This window comes from Aptenodytes patagonicus, chromosome 17 (genome assembly GCF_965638725.1).
Source record: "Aptenodytes patagonicus chromosome 17, bAptPat1.pri.cur, whole genome shotgun sequence".
In the NCBI taxonomy this organism is placed as follows: domain Eukaryota; kingdom Metazoa; phylum Chordata; class Aves; order Sphenisciformes; family Spheniscidae; genus Aptenodytes; species Aptenodytes patagonicus.
In genome coordinates, this window is record NC_134965.1 from 9,415,895 (window position 1) to 9,433,824 (window position 17,930).

A 17,930-nucleotide genomic window follows, 5' to 3' on the forward strand; every position below is an offset into this window, starting at 1 on the left:
GGCTATCTGGTGAGTGCGCAGTGGGGACAAGCAGTCTGGTGGGAGCAGTAATGCAGGATTTACTGCAGCAGCGGAGTTTTGGGGCCTGCTGTCGTGGGTCCTCCCGGTGGAGACCACATGCTTCGGAGTGTGTGGTTTGAGAGAGTGGAAATTTGGCGCTAGTCAAGATGCCCCTTCCAGGGACGATTCAGGCAGAGCGTGGGCGCAAGAAGAGCAGGGTCTAAGAGGGTGCTGAAGATGAAGTGTGCTGGTGGAGAGGGAACCAGACTCTAGCCCTGTAGCAGGGAGGGAGCGTGCTCTAACCTTGATGGAGAGGCACCGCCTGGCACTCTGCAGTCACCTCTATGCTTGGAGAAGACAAACTGCTGTACAGTGCTTTGAAGGGCTTAGTAAAGCAAAACATGGATGCAGCTGTGTGCCAGGGGGGACAAAACAGACTGTTCTCGAAGGAGTTTCCTCTTTTTTAACAGAAAAAGCCAGAAGTGCCACTTCCCTCCACCAACCCGTTTCTGGAGGATGAAACTGGGACAGAGACAGATGAGATTGTGATCGAGAAAAGCGATACGGACAAAGTAAGTCTTTGAAGTTCTCCAGTTGTCAGTGAGGCAGTCTCTGTGTCAAAATCTCTGGTGGTGCCTAAGCTTTTCCCATCACGTTGATTTGAAAGGTTTGTTTTCACAGCAATTAATTTGGCGCAGTTTTGATCCTCTGTGCAGCATACAGGCTCCCAGTACGACCGTGGTTTGCTCAGGCTCACTTCACTGAAACCAAAGCAATCTTTATTTCGGTTAATAGTGCGGAGACAATCCCGTCACGTGAGAGTGAGTTGGATTCTGTTCTAGCCCATGCAGCAACAGCTCAAAAGTAACTACAAGATTTCTGTCAAAGAAAGATGAACTAGCATAGCTGGGTTTTCAGATCCCAGAAGCTCCCACGACAAGCAGTTGCAATTCATATTTTGCCTTGTCAGCCAAGCAAACTAAGTCTGGAGTCAGAAGGCAACTCGCTGAACTTTCAAGTGTCAGTTTTAGATTTTCACTCCAGATATATTACTTCTGGGATTTTTATCTCTATAGTGCTTTTCATCCATTACCTCTGCAAAGCAGGCAACACCTAACCACTGGTAAAAGCACTGGGTTTCCAAAGCCCTCTGCAAACATTAAAGGAGTGAATAGTAAACGCAATTGTTTTAATTGGCACCAATATCAAAGCCTCTAAGCCCCACATTTTTTACTCACCAGACAGACGTTTTCTAAGTGTTCAATTGTAAGTTGCTTGGGGCAGGTACCCTCTCTTTGTTCGGTGAGTTTACAGCCCTGTAAACAGGCCCTTTACAGATGGTATCCTGATGGATGACCAGGGCCCTAGGACCTACTCAGATCTGTGCCCCTGGGGAGTTTGTGGCGTGGTAGCTCTCTACCACCATAGGTTGGTGCAGTGCATCCCCTCCAGATTTTCACAGGAGCAGGGCAGCCCACTGCCCTTCACCCGCAGCAGAAGTCCTGAAATAGAATGATTAAGCAAAGTTTTGCTCTTTCCATTAAAATACAACTTGGACAGTTGGTATTGGCCAGACTTTACCAGTGATCTGGAAGACAGAGATTGGGAACTTGGGGAGACACTTGTGTGGTGTATTTTTTGTGAAGAGCTTGCTTTCTACTATCTGTAGTGGCTGGAGGAAAGTTGGCTCTGATGTGCAGTGTTGGGATGAGAGGACATCCTTGGAGAAGTCAGTAGTGCTAGAAGGCAGGTGAAGCAAATTGGCAAAGCCTTTTTAGGCTGTTTAGGGCTGGTTTTAGTCAACGGTAGAATGCATTGCCCTGGTCAGAAACAGTTCAGGTGCTTCTGAGAAAGGAACTGCTCTGCTCCCTGTACGTGGGGAGGCTGGTACGAAGCCATCCATTGAGCTATGCCTTGAAATGCTGTTTGTGGCGAGGTTGCCCTTTCTTTCTGGGTACGCCCTGGGTTAATGCTCACAACGCAGTGCTGGGCTCTGCTGCAAGGGTGGCTGCCCCGCAGGCGCCTCTCTGCCAAATGGGAGCCCCAGAAGCCCCGGTATTTCAGTTTCAAAGCGCCAACAGCCGGTGGTTAGTGCTGGTGAGTTCATGTTGGAGGTCTCATCTTCGGCTGTCACTAGCTGAAGAAGAGAAGGGACAGGAAGAGTTGGAGATGAAGAGTTTTAAGTGGTAGAGCTCTTCCAAGACACTAGCCCTGAGAATTCAAAACACTTGGGAGTGTAAAAGGGAGCACAAGAGTTTTGGGGGGGAAATCCATGTTAAAAAAGAACCTCTTCTAGTGATCCTAGCAGTTCGATTTAATCTGTTTACTTTGGATAGTAATGAAAGGAAATCGGGCCAGCTGCAGACCTCCTTACTGTGACAACAGTAACCTTTTATTATTTCCATCAAACTCAAGGAGGAAATAGCTTAAACATCTGCAGCTTTTGGACAGGATTGCACACTCAGAAATACAGCTTCACTGCTACTGTTAAAAGATTTAGTATTCTCTCTACCAGACACGCTGGGAGCAGCATGATGCAAAGACACAAGCGCACACAGAAAACCAGTCCTGCGTTAGGAGTTGGCTCTTCCAGCCTGGTAAATCGTAAACATCGTGAATCTGCAACCTTGTGTTGGCGCTGCCATCCTGGAGACTTGGCAACTGGAAGGTTTCTGTAATTACCACCTATTGTTTTCCTCCTGGCTCCGATGAGCACGTGCATCCGGCAGAAATGGGCAGGCACTGGCAAAGGGGCTGGGGTGGAGAATGCTGGGTAGTGGCTCTCTCCCAAAGCTGTAAAAACTTACATTCTCCAGCCATGCTCTTAGTGAGAAGGTTAATGAAGGCAGTCTCATAGAGGTGGTCTGGTCTCCATAAAACCGTTTGCTCACTTTAGGTTTGCAGCCATATGTTAGTATTCGTTGTGTCTTTGAGTCTTAATTATTTCTGAGAAATGCTTGCCTTGTCATTCTCTGCTATTTCTGCAAAAGACTTAGTGCCACCTCCTCTGTCATTTAGGAGAGGGTGTCCTTTAGGCTCTCTTGTTTTGCTTTTCTTATGCTAAAAAAAAAAAAAATTCAGCTGGAAAAATTCATATCTTCATTGGCTGGGAGCTGATCCTGGCTTTTTGCGGAGAGAGGCAAGAATTCCATTCCGGAGTCACTGCAGCCCTCTTTGCAGGCAGTGAAAAATTGTCAGCTTGCTGGGAAGCAACAAGAAAAATTTTCTATCAGTAAAAAAAAAAAAATTAGAAATCTAGCTGTAGAGCAAAAATGAGCTTAAAGGCCCTGCCGAGCCTGATACGTAAACATGCACAAATCTAAGCATATGAGTAGTCCCAGTGGCTTCAGTGAGATGTGCTTGGCCACTGGGTAGAATGCAGTACTAAACTAAAATGAGAGTAAACTGGATGACTCCCAAATGGCATATGTGCCTAATGCTCTAAATGTGATTTTAAAATAGAAGTCTTTGCATCCCCAGAAACGTGTTTCACAGTGAAAGCAGTCCTGTAATCTTGCCTGTATAATTCCAGCTCCTCCAGTAATTACGTTGTTTATCTAAATAAAATTCATCCAGATGAAGTCTGTAACTTTGAGTTATTATCCTTAATGTTCTAAAACGTAGGGATTTTTCAATGTTGCTTCCAAATAACTGCTGCATTTCATTTCAGAGGTGATTAGTGGAGTCTTGTTACTGTTCGAAGGGTGCAGAAAGGTTTTATTTACAAACTGCATTAAGATTCTTCTCCTGAAATCCGTTAGCATGCAGCAGTCTTCTGTTTAAGGATAAGAATATTTTACAAGTGAAAAGATAATTCCTTGGAACACTAACAGCTCTGTAAGAGCAAGGGAGGACTTGGACACACTGACGCTGTATACTCTGTTGATTACATGCCTTTGATTATTTGACAGTAAATTTGTGTGTTGTAATATTTCTAAAAACTTAGATCCTTCTGTGCTGTTGCATTACTGTTTCTTCTAGGTCTTACAGGGCAGGTTTGAAACCACTACTCTAAATGTTTTCTTACAGCCAAAGAAGCCAAAGGTCCCTGACAATCCTTTTCATGGCATTGTTTCCAAGTGCTTTGAGCCTCACCTTTATGTGTATATCGAGTCCCAGGACAAGTGAGTAACCAGCATGCTCTTTTGGGTTTGTTTGCTTTTGAATGTGTATTACAGTTGGATTGTACTAGTTTCTGTACTCAAGCTGCAGAAAATTAATTTCTTGAAAGTCTGCTTTCTGATTTCATCAGGAGCAGTATCCGTGGTTCGGGAAAGTTAGAATGAGTAGGGCCTTTGCTTGGGCAAAAATGAGCGTTCAGAGGGCTGTGGATGTTGGTTTCATCTGTAATTGCAAAGGTCTGCAGGAATGATGCCCACTGCCTTTCTGCGGAAGAGGCTTAGTGTTTCTGAAATTGCTTCTGTTGCCTCTGCAGTTCCCACTGCAGACATATGCCTTTCTTTCGTCTCGCGTCTTCCACAAATAGTAGGTTTGCTTTTTCTGTAAAATACACATGGGGCTTCGTGGCAGAGGAGTTTCAAGATTTGCTTTATAGAAACAAGTTACTTGAGATCCTTAGATGAAAGCTGCCGTAGATGAGCTGGCTGTAAGATAACATTATCATCGCTCACAGACTGGGACTCTGTCAGGGGCTTTAATCCCTGGAACCCTTCTCTGTCTTCCTCTTTGACTTGCAGCAAAATAACTTGAATGAAAGGAGCTTTCAGCTTAGAGCTCTGAGAAGTTTTTAGAGCTCTCACCACACTTTCTTGTGCACCTCGATTCACACCATGGTTTAAATAACATCTCTGTAACAACTGCAGTGCCAGCTGGGAGAGGAGGTAGTTGAAAAAGGTTTAATACAGTCTTTTAGTGCAGGTTAGTGGCTGGGAAGGAGAAGGAGGCGCCTGCCTCATGTAACTCATCTGTCTATGCCCTTCTATCTTCCAAGGACTTACACATGAGAGAGCGCATAACTCGAGGCTTGTAGTGTCCTGATTTTGTCCAAACTCCAAGATAGCCATCTTGAAAAAGGTTTCCCATGTCCCATCAACCTTTTATGCTTAAAAAAGAAAACCAAAACCTTGCACATTGGTCTGTCATGCTGGGTTTAGGTTCTGCTGTGCAGTATAACAAAGGGAAACAGATATTTCCCCCCCTGCCCTCAGCCAACTGAGCACTAACTTGTTTGAATATTTCTTCCCTTCTCACTGGGGGCCATTTTAATCCTTGTTTTGGTAATTCTACCCCACTGCGCTCCTAGCCCTTTCAGTTGCTTTTTTTTTTTTTTCCTTTTCCTTTACAATCGTGAGATGTTTTATATTAGCTTTATAGGCACAGGCTGCAAGGAGTTCAAAGAAGAACTACCACAGTATTCCCCATGCTGCCCCTGTCTGCCAAAAACTGCTTTCCTTTATGATTTTCTCTCTTCTTCCCCCTTTGATCAAACTTTTGAGGAATCTGTTGCTGATGTCTGAAAATGAGGAGTTGCTTAGATAATTAATTGTATGTTTGGGCTCTGAATAGTGAGAGTAGTGTGACAGTTTTGTTCATCGTTGCCTTAAGACTATGGCAGAAAGCAGCCTGGCCCTTTTCTCCTGAAAAATTGTTTCCATACCCATTTAAAGAAACACAGTGCCAAAATCTGTAGCAATTTAAGAGGAGACACCTGAAAGAAAGACTTTAAAGATGCTGCTCTCCACCCTTAGCTTCAGTGTAAATATCAGATTTCTTAACAGCAGAGCAGATTTCATTTCTGCCCCTTTGGGATACGTGTCTTTAGCTGCTCTTTGTCGTCTGTCGGAGCAGCGGGAGCATACACGTGTGAGCTAAGCCATTCTGAGGGAGTAAAGGAAGAGCTCTGTCAGGTCTGCAGCGTTGAGAGTATGCAGAGCCGTGGTTAAGTGTGCTAAAATGCACGTGTGCGTTCGGATTGTTTGGACAACTGGCACTTTGTGGTGTGTGTTTGCGGCCTCGTGAGCAAAGGGGCTTCCAAAATATCCAGTCCATGGAAACTATCCTACAAGTGGTCCAGGTGTCTCAATGCCATTGCCCTTCCCCAGTGCCCAACAGATACCAACTGTTCACATCACTGAACAGACTGACTTACTAAGCACCACGTTCTCTCGTGCTGCTGAGGAGTTGCCTAGTTCCTCTCGTGATTGCCAGAGATGCAGAAAGAACACTGAATAGGTTGAGTGAAAGAAAAAAGGAAGAGGAATATAGGAATGAAAGGATTTAAGAACCAAAATAAAATTCTCTTTATAAGATTTCATTTCATATTTTCTCTTGGTTAGATTTGGAGAGTTCTTGCTCCCAATAAATATGCAACTGTTAGGAAATACCACATCTGCGCTACCAGAGAATTTGTTTTGAGCTTTTTTGCAGAGTCTGTATAGAGAAAATGTTCATTATCTGTAGCTGTCCTGCCTTCTTCATGTTTTGTCTCCCAGTAGCTTTTTCTGCCAAATTCTTTGTGCTCCCGTTGTACCACACAAAGTTTGTTAGCCTTCAGATTGTATTTGGGCCAGCTGAGACTAGTGTGAAAGTTTGATGGACATCAGCTGAGGTGTGCATTAATAATATATTGGTTCCCTTAGTGCACAATATCCTGATGTTTTGCTTGTATCAATCCCATGCTGAAATAAGAGCAGTTCTCATGGCCTGCCTTTGACGGCCAGTTTGTCCAGGTTAGGATCAGAACAAGCATGAAGCTCTAGTGCTGCTCTCCCAGCTATTTTGGACAGCTGCATTTGCTCGTGCATCCCCATTGACAAGACCTTGGGGGGACCAGGAAAATGTAGATACATTTCGCTTTGCTTCGGAGAAGAGGAGAACATGCGGAGTAAGCATAAAGAAACAAAAGCCATTGACATTCCTCACTGCGTCTTGAGACTGAGAGAATGAAGGGAAGCAAAAAAAAAAAAGCGGCTGGTGAATGCTAAGAAAGCTCCGCTTTGTTGCCCAGATGGAGCAAAGCGCAGATGCAGAGGTGGAAATGCAGCTGTTTAATTTAGTGGGACTTTTGACAAGGAGCAAGCCACGTCCACTTTACTTGAGAACCTGAAGGAATGCCGCAGCTCATAGCACGCGTGAGCCCTCCTGCAGCAGCCATCTGTTTGGCTCTCCTACAGCTACGGGGGGAGGTATATTTTGCTTCACTGTGGTCGAATACAATCAATGCTTCGGTTCAGCGTTCAATTGCTCGTGCCAGTGTAGAGATTTATCACATCAGCTGAGCGGCCTGATGTTTTTACAGTTCTTGTAACAAAGCCGAGGAACTGTGTGTGTATGTGGAATCAGAGCTATATAAAGTACTCAAAGCAGCAAGCAATAAGCATGAAAAAAGGGGCTACTTGTCTTTACAATAGTCTATGAGCCTAGCTTAAGTCAAAGAGCCTTCCTTCATGTGATTTAAAACCCTGATATTGCAAGTACATTTCTGTAGATTAGTTTGACCCAGTGGATCATCCACGGTCATCTGTTTGGTGCAGCAATCTGTAAATTTATCGGGGAACAGCCAGGTCACCTTTTCCACTGGTGCAACGTTTTGAATTCTTTGGTAAACTGGAATCAGAGTGGTTTTTCTCTTTCACAAGACGAAAAGAAAGAAAGGACAGAAACTGGGGTAAAGTTTTCGTTGCTGGCGGGTTTTTTCCCCTTTCATTGGCAGAGGTAAGTGAGAATGTGCTAAAGAGTCGCAGCTGCTGTGCCGTCGGTGCTGGCGGCAAAGCCGTACCCATCCCAGGACACCCTAATGCAGTCTCTTTGCATGAACTCTTGTGTTGTGCTGGGTGCCCTCTGAGCTGGCCTAAGATTAGGAGAACATTTCAAGTTGAAACTCTTTGACAGGCTTTTAAAGAAACGTTTTCATTTCTGTGGACAGCACGGCAATTCTGTCAAATAAGTCTGTTGCTGAAAAATAATGATAATATATTAACTATAAGGTAATGCCTTTTTTTTTTTTAATGATAGTTCAGTTTCTTGTGGGAGTTACAGTTCAGGTTCTTTCTCCTCCCATTCTCCTTCTAAGGATTTGGCTTTCTACTTAGGTACCCTGGATCATGGCACAGCACAGCCGTTACACCCTCAGCAGTGAGAAGGGTGACGGCTGTGCCATGGGAAGGGGAGAGCTGGGGGAAGTGGAGCCAAGACCGTAGTGGAAACGGGAATATAAAATACAGGAACTTCACAACCCCTTTTGGTCAGCGGAGTGCCACTCTGTCATCTGAAATGTCTATATATTCCTCAAAAGCCACACTTACTTGTGGAAGGATGAGTGTGTTTGTGTGTCTGGGAGAGGAGGTTTATTGCTGTAATTGAGTTCATCTGGCAAAGGTTACTCCACTTAGCTGAGCTCCGGTGTCAGGAGGGCTGGTCTTTGTTCCTGACGCGGATGTGCTGTCTCTGGAGGAGTAGGACCAGAGGAACTCCCCAAGATCAGAAGGCTTCTTTGGTCCTGTATTGATGGTTCTGGCCTTCTGCCATGCTAAAAAGCCTTTTTGTCGTGATGAAACGGTGGAGTGAATTTTATTGTTGCCTAAAGACCAAAATATTTGAGTAAGGACCAGGTTGTAATGAATCACTGGAGACAATAGGAGGGCTTTTTGTGCTTTTAAAAAGAGTTTAAGTAGGAAGTGCACTTTGCGCTCATGCTAAATAAAACTTCTTTAAAGGATGTGTGAAGTTGTGCAAAACCAGGTGGTATCCAAATGGGACCAAGAAATGGCAAATGGCACACCATTTTGAGCACATCCCTTTAAAAGCCGTATTCCCCGAGGTCTGCTCCGGCGGCCGCTGATATGGGAAGCCCGACTGTTACTTTTGCCGGTGCCAGGAATGAAACTTGAGCATATGCTTTATGCGCTTGCATCAAATGTGCTGAACCCAGTCCTGGCAGACTTGCGAACTTTTATATGCGACTGGAGAACAGATTGAAGTTGCCACTAAAACTCTTGAGTACAAAAGGTGGTTACTCATCAGTCCAGTCCACGTTATTGTGGAGCTTTGTGCTGAGAGGATGGAGATAAGAAAGGGCTGGAATAGCCAACTGCGAAAATCTGAATGTGTTTGCTGGTGTCACAAGACAGGGCATCTGGTTTTAAGCATTATTCTCTCTCTTCCCGCCCTTTCCTCCCCCAACATACTAATGTATCTTTCTGTTGTTTCCCCGCATCAGAAATCTCGGCGAACTGATTGACAGGTTTGTGGCTGACTTCAAGGCTCAAGGTCCCCCCAAGCCCAACGTGGACGAAGGAGGAGCTGTCCTGCCCAGCTGTGCCGACCTCTTTGTGTACTACAAGAAGTGCATGGTGCAGTGCTCCCAGCTCAGCACAGGCGAGCCGATGATAGCCCTGACCACCATATTCCAGAAGTACCTTCGGGAATACGCCTGGAAAATTCTGTCTGGAAACCTGCCCAAGTGAGTTTCGCTTCCTAAATGCTGCAGCACTGTCTGGTGAGACATTCCAGTGAGGAGCAGATGCTTTGTAAAGATAATTAATAAATACGTACCTGTGAACACTTATGTTTCACTGTCAAAGAAACCACGTAGCAGCAATATGACTACATTTACTTCACAATTTTCTCAAAAGTTCAGTTCGTTGCACTGAGAAACGGCAAGAAAACTAAACGGACAGTCAAGGCATTGTTTTTCTTTTAAGGGCCCCTGGAGGATAGCTTCATATTTGGCTTTGATTAGCAGTCAGATTTACAGTTTCTTGAAGTTCTTTTTGAAATGCCAGCCCAAGTCTCTTCAGAGAGGTCTGGCTTTCAGAATTGCACTTACCCTGCCACTTGGGTAACAAAGTCATACTGTGATTCTTAGCTGCCTTAGCTCAACGTTATACATATAACAATTTGTAATGAAGGTGGTTTATTTGTGTGATGCCAAAGTGGTTACCTGTAACTCCCTCTGCTCTGTAACATTTTATATATGTATGAATAAAATATGTAAATGTAACTCCAGTGAAAATAAAGGAAATCATTATGGGTTTACACCAACCAGTATGGGTAAGCGTACAGGCTAAAGGAGCCCCTTGAGGTATTGCCAACCTTAACTACAGATAAGTATGCTATTTTGTATGCTATTTACCATCTTCAGTTTGTTTCCCTTGTAAACCTGGGAGCAGCAGAATGAATTTCTGAAACCAGTAAAATCTTTTACAGATGGGAGGGGAAAGGGTTACGTCCAGACAAGTGGAAAGATAAATTTAATGTGCATTCTCCATCAGACCTCAGTTGCATTCTTTATACACATTTTTTTGGTGCTCCATTTTCACTGTCCAAGATAAATATCACTGTCCTATTTTTTTAATGGATTTGGATTATAAAGAGTTGAGAGGTAGGGAATTTCCTGACTAAACTGTTCTGAGCCTTTCTTTGTTGATACACAGCCGTTAATCACTGGAAGATGGTGGAAAGAAGCCGCATCTTCTATAATTTACTGTGTTGCTATCATCAGCTTTTAAAACAGGTTACCAAAGTTTCAAATGCATGTCGACATCTGTTTAGTACTGAGAAGATAAATATGACAAGCTGCCTGATAGTTACTGAGACTTTTCTGTAATCTTTAATTAGATTTTGAGTAACTGGCAGTGAAGGTGAAGCTAGCTGGGGAAAGCTGTATTCCACTGGCATCCTGATCTACCATGTTGTGAATGAGTGACTTGTCCTTTGCCTGAAGACTTGATATCAAGTTCTGTTTGTCTTTCTGAAAGCTATTCCTTAACCAAAATAGCAGTTGTGGGTTTGACGTAGAATGACACTGACCTGTGGTCCACAGGACATAGGACTTTGTGGTCATAAGGGCTTTTTATGGCGTTGAAATCTAGTAGTAATTTTGCATTGTGTGTGTCTGTACTCCTGAAAGCTTTACAGGTTTTGTCTTCTTTTTTTTCCAGAACAACTAGCAGCAGTGGTGGGCTCACCATCACTAGTTTGCTGAAAGAAAAGGAAGGCTCTGAAGTGGCTAAGTTTACTTTAGAAGAACTCTGCCTCATTTGCAGCATCCTTAGTACTGCAGAGTACTGCTTGGCAACCACCCAGCAGGTGAGCTTTCCTCCACAGCATCTTTGAGAAGGCACCCAGCAGGAGCCCCTCCTCTGTCATGAGATGCTGTGTTGCTCCCCCTTCGAGGGTAGGCTGCTGTGGAGGGTGCGAGAGTCAGAAGTACTAAAATATCCGTAGTAGTGTCTGCTCCACATAGCATCCCGTTGATTATTCAGCTCTACATTATTAAATCTATATTTCAAAGAAAAGTATTGATTTTGCCGTTTCGACCTGAGTAATTTGCTTGTAATCCTGCTTTGCAGGATTTTGGATGCTATCCTTTTATACTTGTTACATAATTTGTTTTGGATTGGGAACGAAATTTTTTATAAAAAAGACTCTTCTCGTGGTTCATGATCTCCCTTTTATAAAAACAAGAAAAACAGTAATTCAGAATAGGTTTGGGAAAATGCTTGCATGAAATATTGGGGCAAGGTGGAGTGGGGAGAGAAGGTATTTATGCTGATATGCTTTGCAGCCACAGTGCTCCTTACATTCAGGTGCTTTCAAAATGCCATAGGTTAGTAGATGAGCTGTGATGTTTGGCCGTATCAGGGTCTCTCCACCAGTAGAACTGGCAACCTTCCTCCTCTGCAGTTTGGGCACAGACAGGGTGTTGGAAAACTGCTTTATTAGCAGGACAGGTGCCACGGTGTTAATGCTAGAGTTACATATATGACTTTAGAGGTTACTACTTTGAGGACGCAGTGCCACCATAGGCCATCCTTGGCAGATCAAGATGTCTAGGGTGTCCAACAAGGAGAGATTTCCATTGTTCACTGGCTGAGTTTTGGATATAGCCTGGGCACAGGTTAGGTTTCAAGAAGCTGACTTTTCCAGGGAATAGGTTTTCAAGACTGGTCATTTCAAGTAAGAAATCTGATCTTTCTGTTTCTTGTTTTGTTTCCTAACAGTTGGAAGAGAAACTCAAAGAAAAAGTGGATGCAAGTCTAGTGGAGAGAATCAACCTGACGGGAGAGATGGACACTTTCAGCATGTATGTTCGGCAGATGCATCCTTCCAGAGTATATCAAACATCCTAGTTTGTCAGCCAGATGGTGCTGGAGTAATACAAGCCCAAGATCCCAGTGTCGTAGGACCCAGCCAGCAGTAGGACCCACCCAGATATGCAGCCTAGGCATAGGCATTTCCCTGGTGAAGGAATGGTCATCCTTTGGCTAGCCCAAGAGCAGCAGTAGTACAGACTTCAGATGTAGTTGTTCCCCATCGTCCTAGCCAAAGGAACAAGAGCACTGGAAAGGGGAAAGGAAATAGTGAGTTTCCATTTGAAACATCATTTGCATCTTGGCAGCTCTGTGAGGTGGCTGTTACATTTCAAGAAAGGAAGCTATTTCAGTACATTCCTTCCTGCTTTAACTTCCCCCTGTTAATCAGCAGCCTTGTCAGTATGATCAAACCCCATTTCAGATGACATAAAAGACTGATCCAATCTTATATTTGGGGATTATAATTGAGAGAAGATTACCATTCATTAAAATAACTTTTCACGTAACGATGCTAAAAATACTCCCCGCTAACATCCTCTCCTCTCCTCCACTGACAAACAGATTGAATATTTTTTTGAGAGAAGGAAGTCGAGGCAAAAAAATCATTGTTTTGCCTCACATCAGACAAAAGAAAACCTTGGCAAAGCTGGGCAAATAATCCCTATCACCAGCTCTCCTTCTCCCTAAAACGAAGATTCAGCCCAGATAGCAGTAAGATTTTTTCAGAAGACTTCCTTCCTGTGATTCCTTCTCTCTTTCTCCAGTGGGCAGGATCCCACTGAATCTCCACCCAGGTTTTTCACATGGTCTCGGGCTCTATTCCAGGCTGCAGAGACTCCCTTCCCTTTAGATATTTTTTCAGACCTTTTTAAGAGTGAATCCCTGACGGAAAGCTAGGATTGCTGTGTCCGCTAAGCCAAAGCAAGCAAGGTAGCTGGGGAGTAGAAATAAAATATGCCGTATGACGGGATTTTCTTAACATTGACAAGTCGAGGGTGAATTTTGCGTTTTCTTGTGACCTGTCTGGCGGGAGCCAGCTACCTTGAGTCGCTGCTTAGTTTCCACGGTGGCTGCCGCACGAGGTGGTTGGTCATAGGCGGCCAATATGATGTGTTTTGGAAATTGTTTGAATGTATAGTTCACATTTGCTGTTTTGGACAGCTTTAAAGTCAAACTGACAGGCCTGATGTATCTTGTAACAAAGGCTTTTTAATTGACTGTCAGTCTGTTCCAGTATAGCGCTTTGTCCAGTCTTCTGTCAGTGTAAGTCATAGCTATAAACCACTCTCTGGCATTTGCTCATTCAACATCAAACAAGTTGTTTCTTCTGGGATTTGATGTCTTGTTAGGCATGGTCATAAAGAAAGTGATAAAACGTTGCTGCTTACACACCCTGGAAAGTGTTTCTTCCTTTGCAGTAAGGAGCGTGCAGAACCACCCCAAATGTGTATAAAGCGATCGACTCGAGGGGTTTCACCCCTGGGGTGGCTAAGCATTTTCTTTAGGAAATATAGGAAAGATAATGAGCTCTTCTTGAAGCTCAACAGAAGGAAAACTATTGTCATGTAAATCCAGAAATCCATGATTCCCACCCCCCTGCCCTATTGATCTGTTGTGAGATGATGGGCAGCGTTCAGAGACCTCTTGAAGGCCTGAAGTGTTGAGTTTACCAGGCTCTCTGTTAGAACCATACTGCTCGTTTATGGCCTCGGCTTCCCTGTCTGTCAGCTTCTGTGTGTCTGTCAGGGATTGTATGGGGGTTCGTTAACTGCCACTGAAGTACTGTTGTGTGCTGCCTGGGACAAGGGTTTGAAGTGGCTTCTGAGCAGTACCAGGATCCAAACCCTCTTGGTGTGTCATGATGCTTTGCATTGGCAACACGCCTCTTGCTGCACGTTACCCCTCTACAGCAGGTGTGTTTATTTTGAAGTGTAGATAAATAGGTTTCTCTCCCTGTTTGCCATCTTGTGGTTTTCAGGCGAGAACCTGTACTTGGTGACCCAGCTTCAGACAGACTCCTGACGTGTGGAGACTGGTGATGAAGTCACTTTCCTTCCACTAAGAGAGTTGTGTTTCATTTTGGTGCTAAACCACACCTCTTTCCTACAAGTCACTGCCAGCGGGCGCCCTGCAGGAGTCACCTGTGCCCAAGAGACGGTTATTTCAGTCCGGCTGGCATCGCTTGAGCTGGTGGAATCCCCCAAGGGAGTAAATCCTGTAGTGCCCAGCAGAAGCAGAGGTACCAGCAGAAACGGTCACAGACTTTTTTTTATCCCAATGCAAGTTTCAGATCATGTGACTTGAAGCCAATGGTCACTTCATTTCCCATATTAATTTTTCCAACTAATTTTGGATGAGTTTGCCTTTACAAACAAATTAATTGCTCTGAAGGAACCGTCTTTTACTTGGCATCCTGTTCTGGTCTTTATGTGCTAGAGCTCTAGGAAAGGGAATAGACAACCTCTGTGGGTTGTGGTGAAGAGCAACACCCAGATCCCAGCAGCAGTTATGAGTGGGTGATACCATATCTTGATGAGGACACTTAAAAATATTTTGAACAGTGCACTCCAGAGTAGTACCCAGAACTGCACGAAGATGACGAGGGGGAGGAAAGATGGTTTGAGGAAGCACTGGTCAGATTTCTTGTAGATCTGTGATTCCCATCTGTGCTAGCATCATGAGAAAGAGCAGAAGTAAAATCCAGTTCTTACGTATATAATCCCAAAGTTGTAAACAGGCATCTGTGACAGATTTAAAGTTTACACTGTTTTTAAGAACTGTACTTACTTAGTGAAATACAGTCACTTATTACTTCTAGGAGAAGTTGTCTGTAATGCGAGTGCTGGGTTACATGCCCTTGAGGGTGGTCCGAGTTGCTGCAGACAGTGTTTCTCAGCTGTTGTTTTAGGATCAGTTGCACCTTTATACACATCGTAATATGGTGGCATCAAATATGTCTCTAAGCAATATCATGCTGGTTTTAAAAAAAAAAAAAAAGGGAGGGAGAGAAATGTGTTTGACTAATGCGTCCTTTAGTCTAGTATATGTCTCTGAGAAACTCAAACAATGGATGGCGGCAATCCTAGACATAGTGTAAATAAGACATCTGCCTTGATCTTCTCAAATGGGAGACACATTCAGAACTCACACAGATGTACTTTCTAAGATCCTCCTTGCAAGTTTCTGTGAGTAGTAGAATATTGACTGTGAATAAGTGGAGAGATGATAAAAATGTTAGTTTTATGCAGACTGGATTAAATTTGAAGCCGAATCCCAGTCTGGGCTCCGTACTCAGGGGTTTCTCCTCTTCCTGATGTGAAGGTGGGGGTTACCCCCTCTGACACCTTTGATCTCCGGCCCCTTTTATGTGTCAACACAGAGGAAGTCAACTATAAAAATGTCCTCTCTACACTAAAGCCCGTTGTGTAGCTCCCTGATGAACGGCATGCAGAACTTCCCGGCTTCTTTTCAGTACGAGTTTCAGCCGTGTGTATTCACAGCATAATGCTACTGTCAGCTAGTAGATGATTCTCCTCCTTTCACAGTCAAATAAGCCAGTTCTGGCACTGTGTTGCTGAGCACTATTCTAAAACTCGTGCTTGATTTTTTTGCAGTGTGATCTCCAACAGCATACAGCTGTTAGTGCAGGACCTGGATGCAGCCTGTGACCCTGCCCTGACTGCTATGAGCAAGGTAGGGGATGGATTTGTTTCGGGAAGAGGTAGCCTTAAGATCCATGTGGAGTTCTTGTTTGCTTTGATTGTTTGATTTCACTATTGACAGATCCTTTTACGCTGCCCTGAGACTTAGCCATATATTGATTTCTTCTTGCCTCTTAGAGCAGCAATTGCTGTAGTTATAAATATATCCTTCACTCCAAAAACTCCTATCATTCAGATTAGAGCTTTCATTCTTTTGCAGCACGTTAAATCACATGGATAATAAAATACTTTCTGTAAGTATCTAAGGCATTCTCTTTCCACTCCTAATGCCAGTGAGAGTCTTTAAAATTGGGGAAACTTTTGTTAGCATGAAATTTCAAATACACCTTCTCGTTTGCTATTCTCTTTGTGTTCTTTGACAAGGAGTTTTACTAGCCTGCTTGTTTGTGGCTGTTAAATGGAGGTACTGAAAGGGTAATATGGAATTGAGATTGAGCCCTATTGCTTCTGTGATCCTCTCAAGGACATATGGAGCCATTCCTAGAGAGGCCCATGTGATTAGTGCTTAAGGATTTTGTTGCAGTTACACTGCTGGCTTTTATACGTTTGAAATGCAGAGCTGTGTTTTCTTGCCAAAGTATTGTGAAAACCCAGACTGCTTTAGACAGAGGTGAAGACAACAAAAGTGGATTGAACTATTTTTTTAATTAGAAATATTAAACATAGAGCTCCATTTTTGTAGGATCAACACACTGTCTTGCTGCCATGAATTTTAATAGCTTTCTGCTTTATGATGTATTCCAGCTGTAACTAGCCCCGCCACCCCCAGCTAATATTTGAAGTGGAATGCAGCTGGTAATAGAGCTTGTACATGTTCCAAATGAAAACAGGATTTTTTTGCCCAGTAAAATAACACCATTAGGAAGGGCTCAGCACTTCAGGTGTTGCGTGTGTGCCATGACAGTTCCTTAGATCTCCTCCTGAACCTACGTAGCGTAGTAATATTTGACTCACTTAGCTCTGACTGTTTGTACCCAAGTAAACCACAACCTTGAGAAAGCAGCAGCTGGTAGGCCATTTATTTTTGTCTTTGGAACACTGGTAAAACGCAGCACGTGATGGGACTGATGATATATAAACAAGCTAAGTGTTATGAAATTAGCTAAATAAATACTTGTCACTTGTGCACACATTCCACTATTTGCATCAGACAGAGTTGCTTTTATGTGATTTTTACTAGACCTGGGTTTGGTGCAAGAGGTTTTTTTCCTTCACCCTCTTCCTCCCTTTACTTCAGGGCTGGGTTATTACTCTGACAGTTGACTAAGAAATGCATATAATTATTTAAACGCAGCATTAGCATCTGGACGTGTAAAATTTCAGTCTTTATTAAAGGAGTAAAGACTGTGTGCCTGATCCATTCCAATTTTCCTGGACTGGGAAGGCATGTCTGCCTCAAGACCTCTACTCCATTAGGGCTCTTCCTTTGTTTAGCTTCTCTTCATTTACTTCACCCTGGTGTCCTCCAAGATTCAACATTCCCAGTCCTTTGTTGGAGTCTGACTTTCTTTTTTTTTTTTTTCCTTGCAAAAATGTTCAGTAACTATAGAGGTAAATTAAGAAATACTTAAACCTCTAAATCCACTTTGGCTGCAGGCCACTTTGAGAGATTTAACACAGAAAATGGCATTGTGAATATTGCTTTCAGCTGGGAATGGCGTTCAGTTTCCCTGATTCTTTACCTTGTGTGTTCTGGAAGAAACGGTAAATGACGAGAAGGCCCCATATTACAAAATTTGTAGGTGGTAATCTTTACTCAAACTTTACAGCAGGTGTAGAATGATTAAACACGGCTGTAGGACGGGGAGCTGGGATGTGGGACGGGAGAGGAATTTGCCCTAAACCTCTTTTGTCATATTCTGGATAAAAAAGTACTGTGAATGTGTTGTACTGATCTGTAGCAAGCACTTAAATTGCCTCGTGTGCTTTATTTTTAATTGTTAGGATGAGGGAACTGCTAATCTGCATGGGATATTTTTGCCCCAATTAAGTTTATGGGTTGCACTGGATAAGGTTTGATTTACTTGCTGAATTAAGCATCGATTTATATGTAAAACTGCGCTTGTAAGTGGGGCTGGGGGACATTTTAGTGACTCATGTCGATCGCTTGCTGGGTTTTTATTATTTTGCTAAAACCGTTTGGCACAGCTGT

The 17,930-nt window shown here is 43.5% G+C and overlaps 1 protein-coding gene across 3 annotated transcripts in view; it reads left to right on the forward strand.

Moving 5' to 3' along the window:
* VPS53 (VPS53 subunit of GARP complex) overlaps positions 1-17,930 on the forward strand; it is a 73,770-nt gene that overhangs the window by 36,850 nt on the left and 18,990 nt on the right. For all 3 annotated transcript variants that reach the window (XM_076354630.1, XM_076354628.1, XM_076354629.1), the window contains exons 12-17: positions 471-572; positions 4,030-4,124; positions 9,179-9,421; positions 10,902-11,049; positions 11,964-12,046; positions 15,671-15,749. In XM_076354630.1, the coding sequence (XP_076210745.1) occupies positions 471-572; positions 4,030-4,124; positions 9,179-9,421; positions 10,902-11,049; positions 11,964-12,046; positions 15,671-15,749 (750 nt within the window). The remainder of the gene's footprint in view (positions 1-470; positions 573-4,029; positions 4,125-9,178; positions 9,422-10,901; positions 11,050-11,963; positions 12,047-15,670; positions 15,750-17,930) is intronic.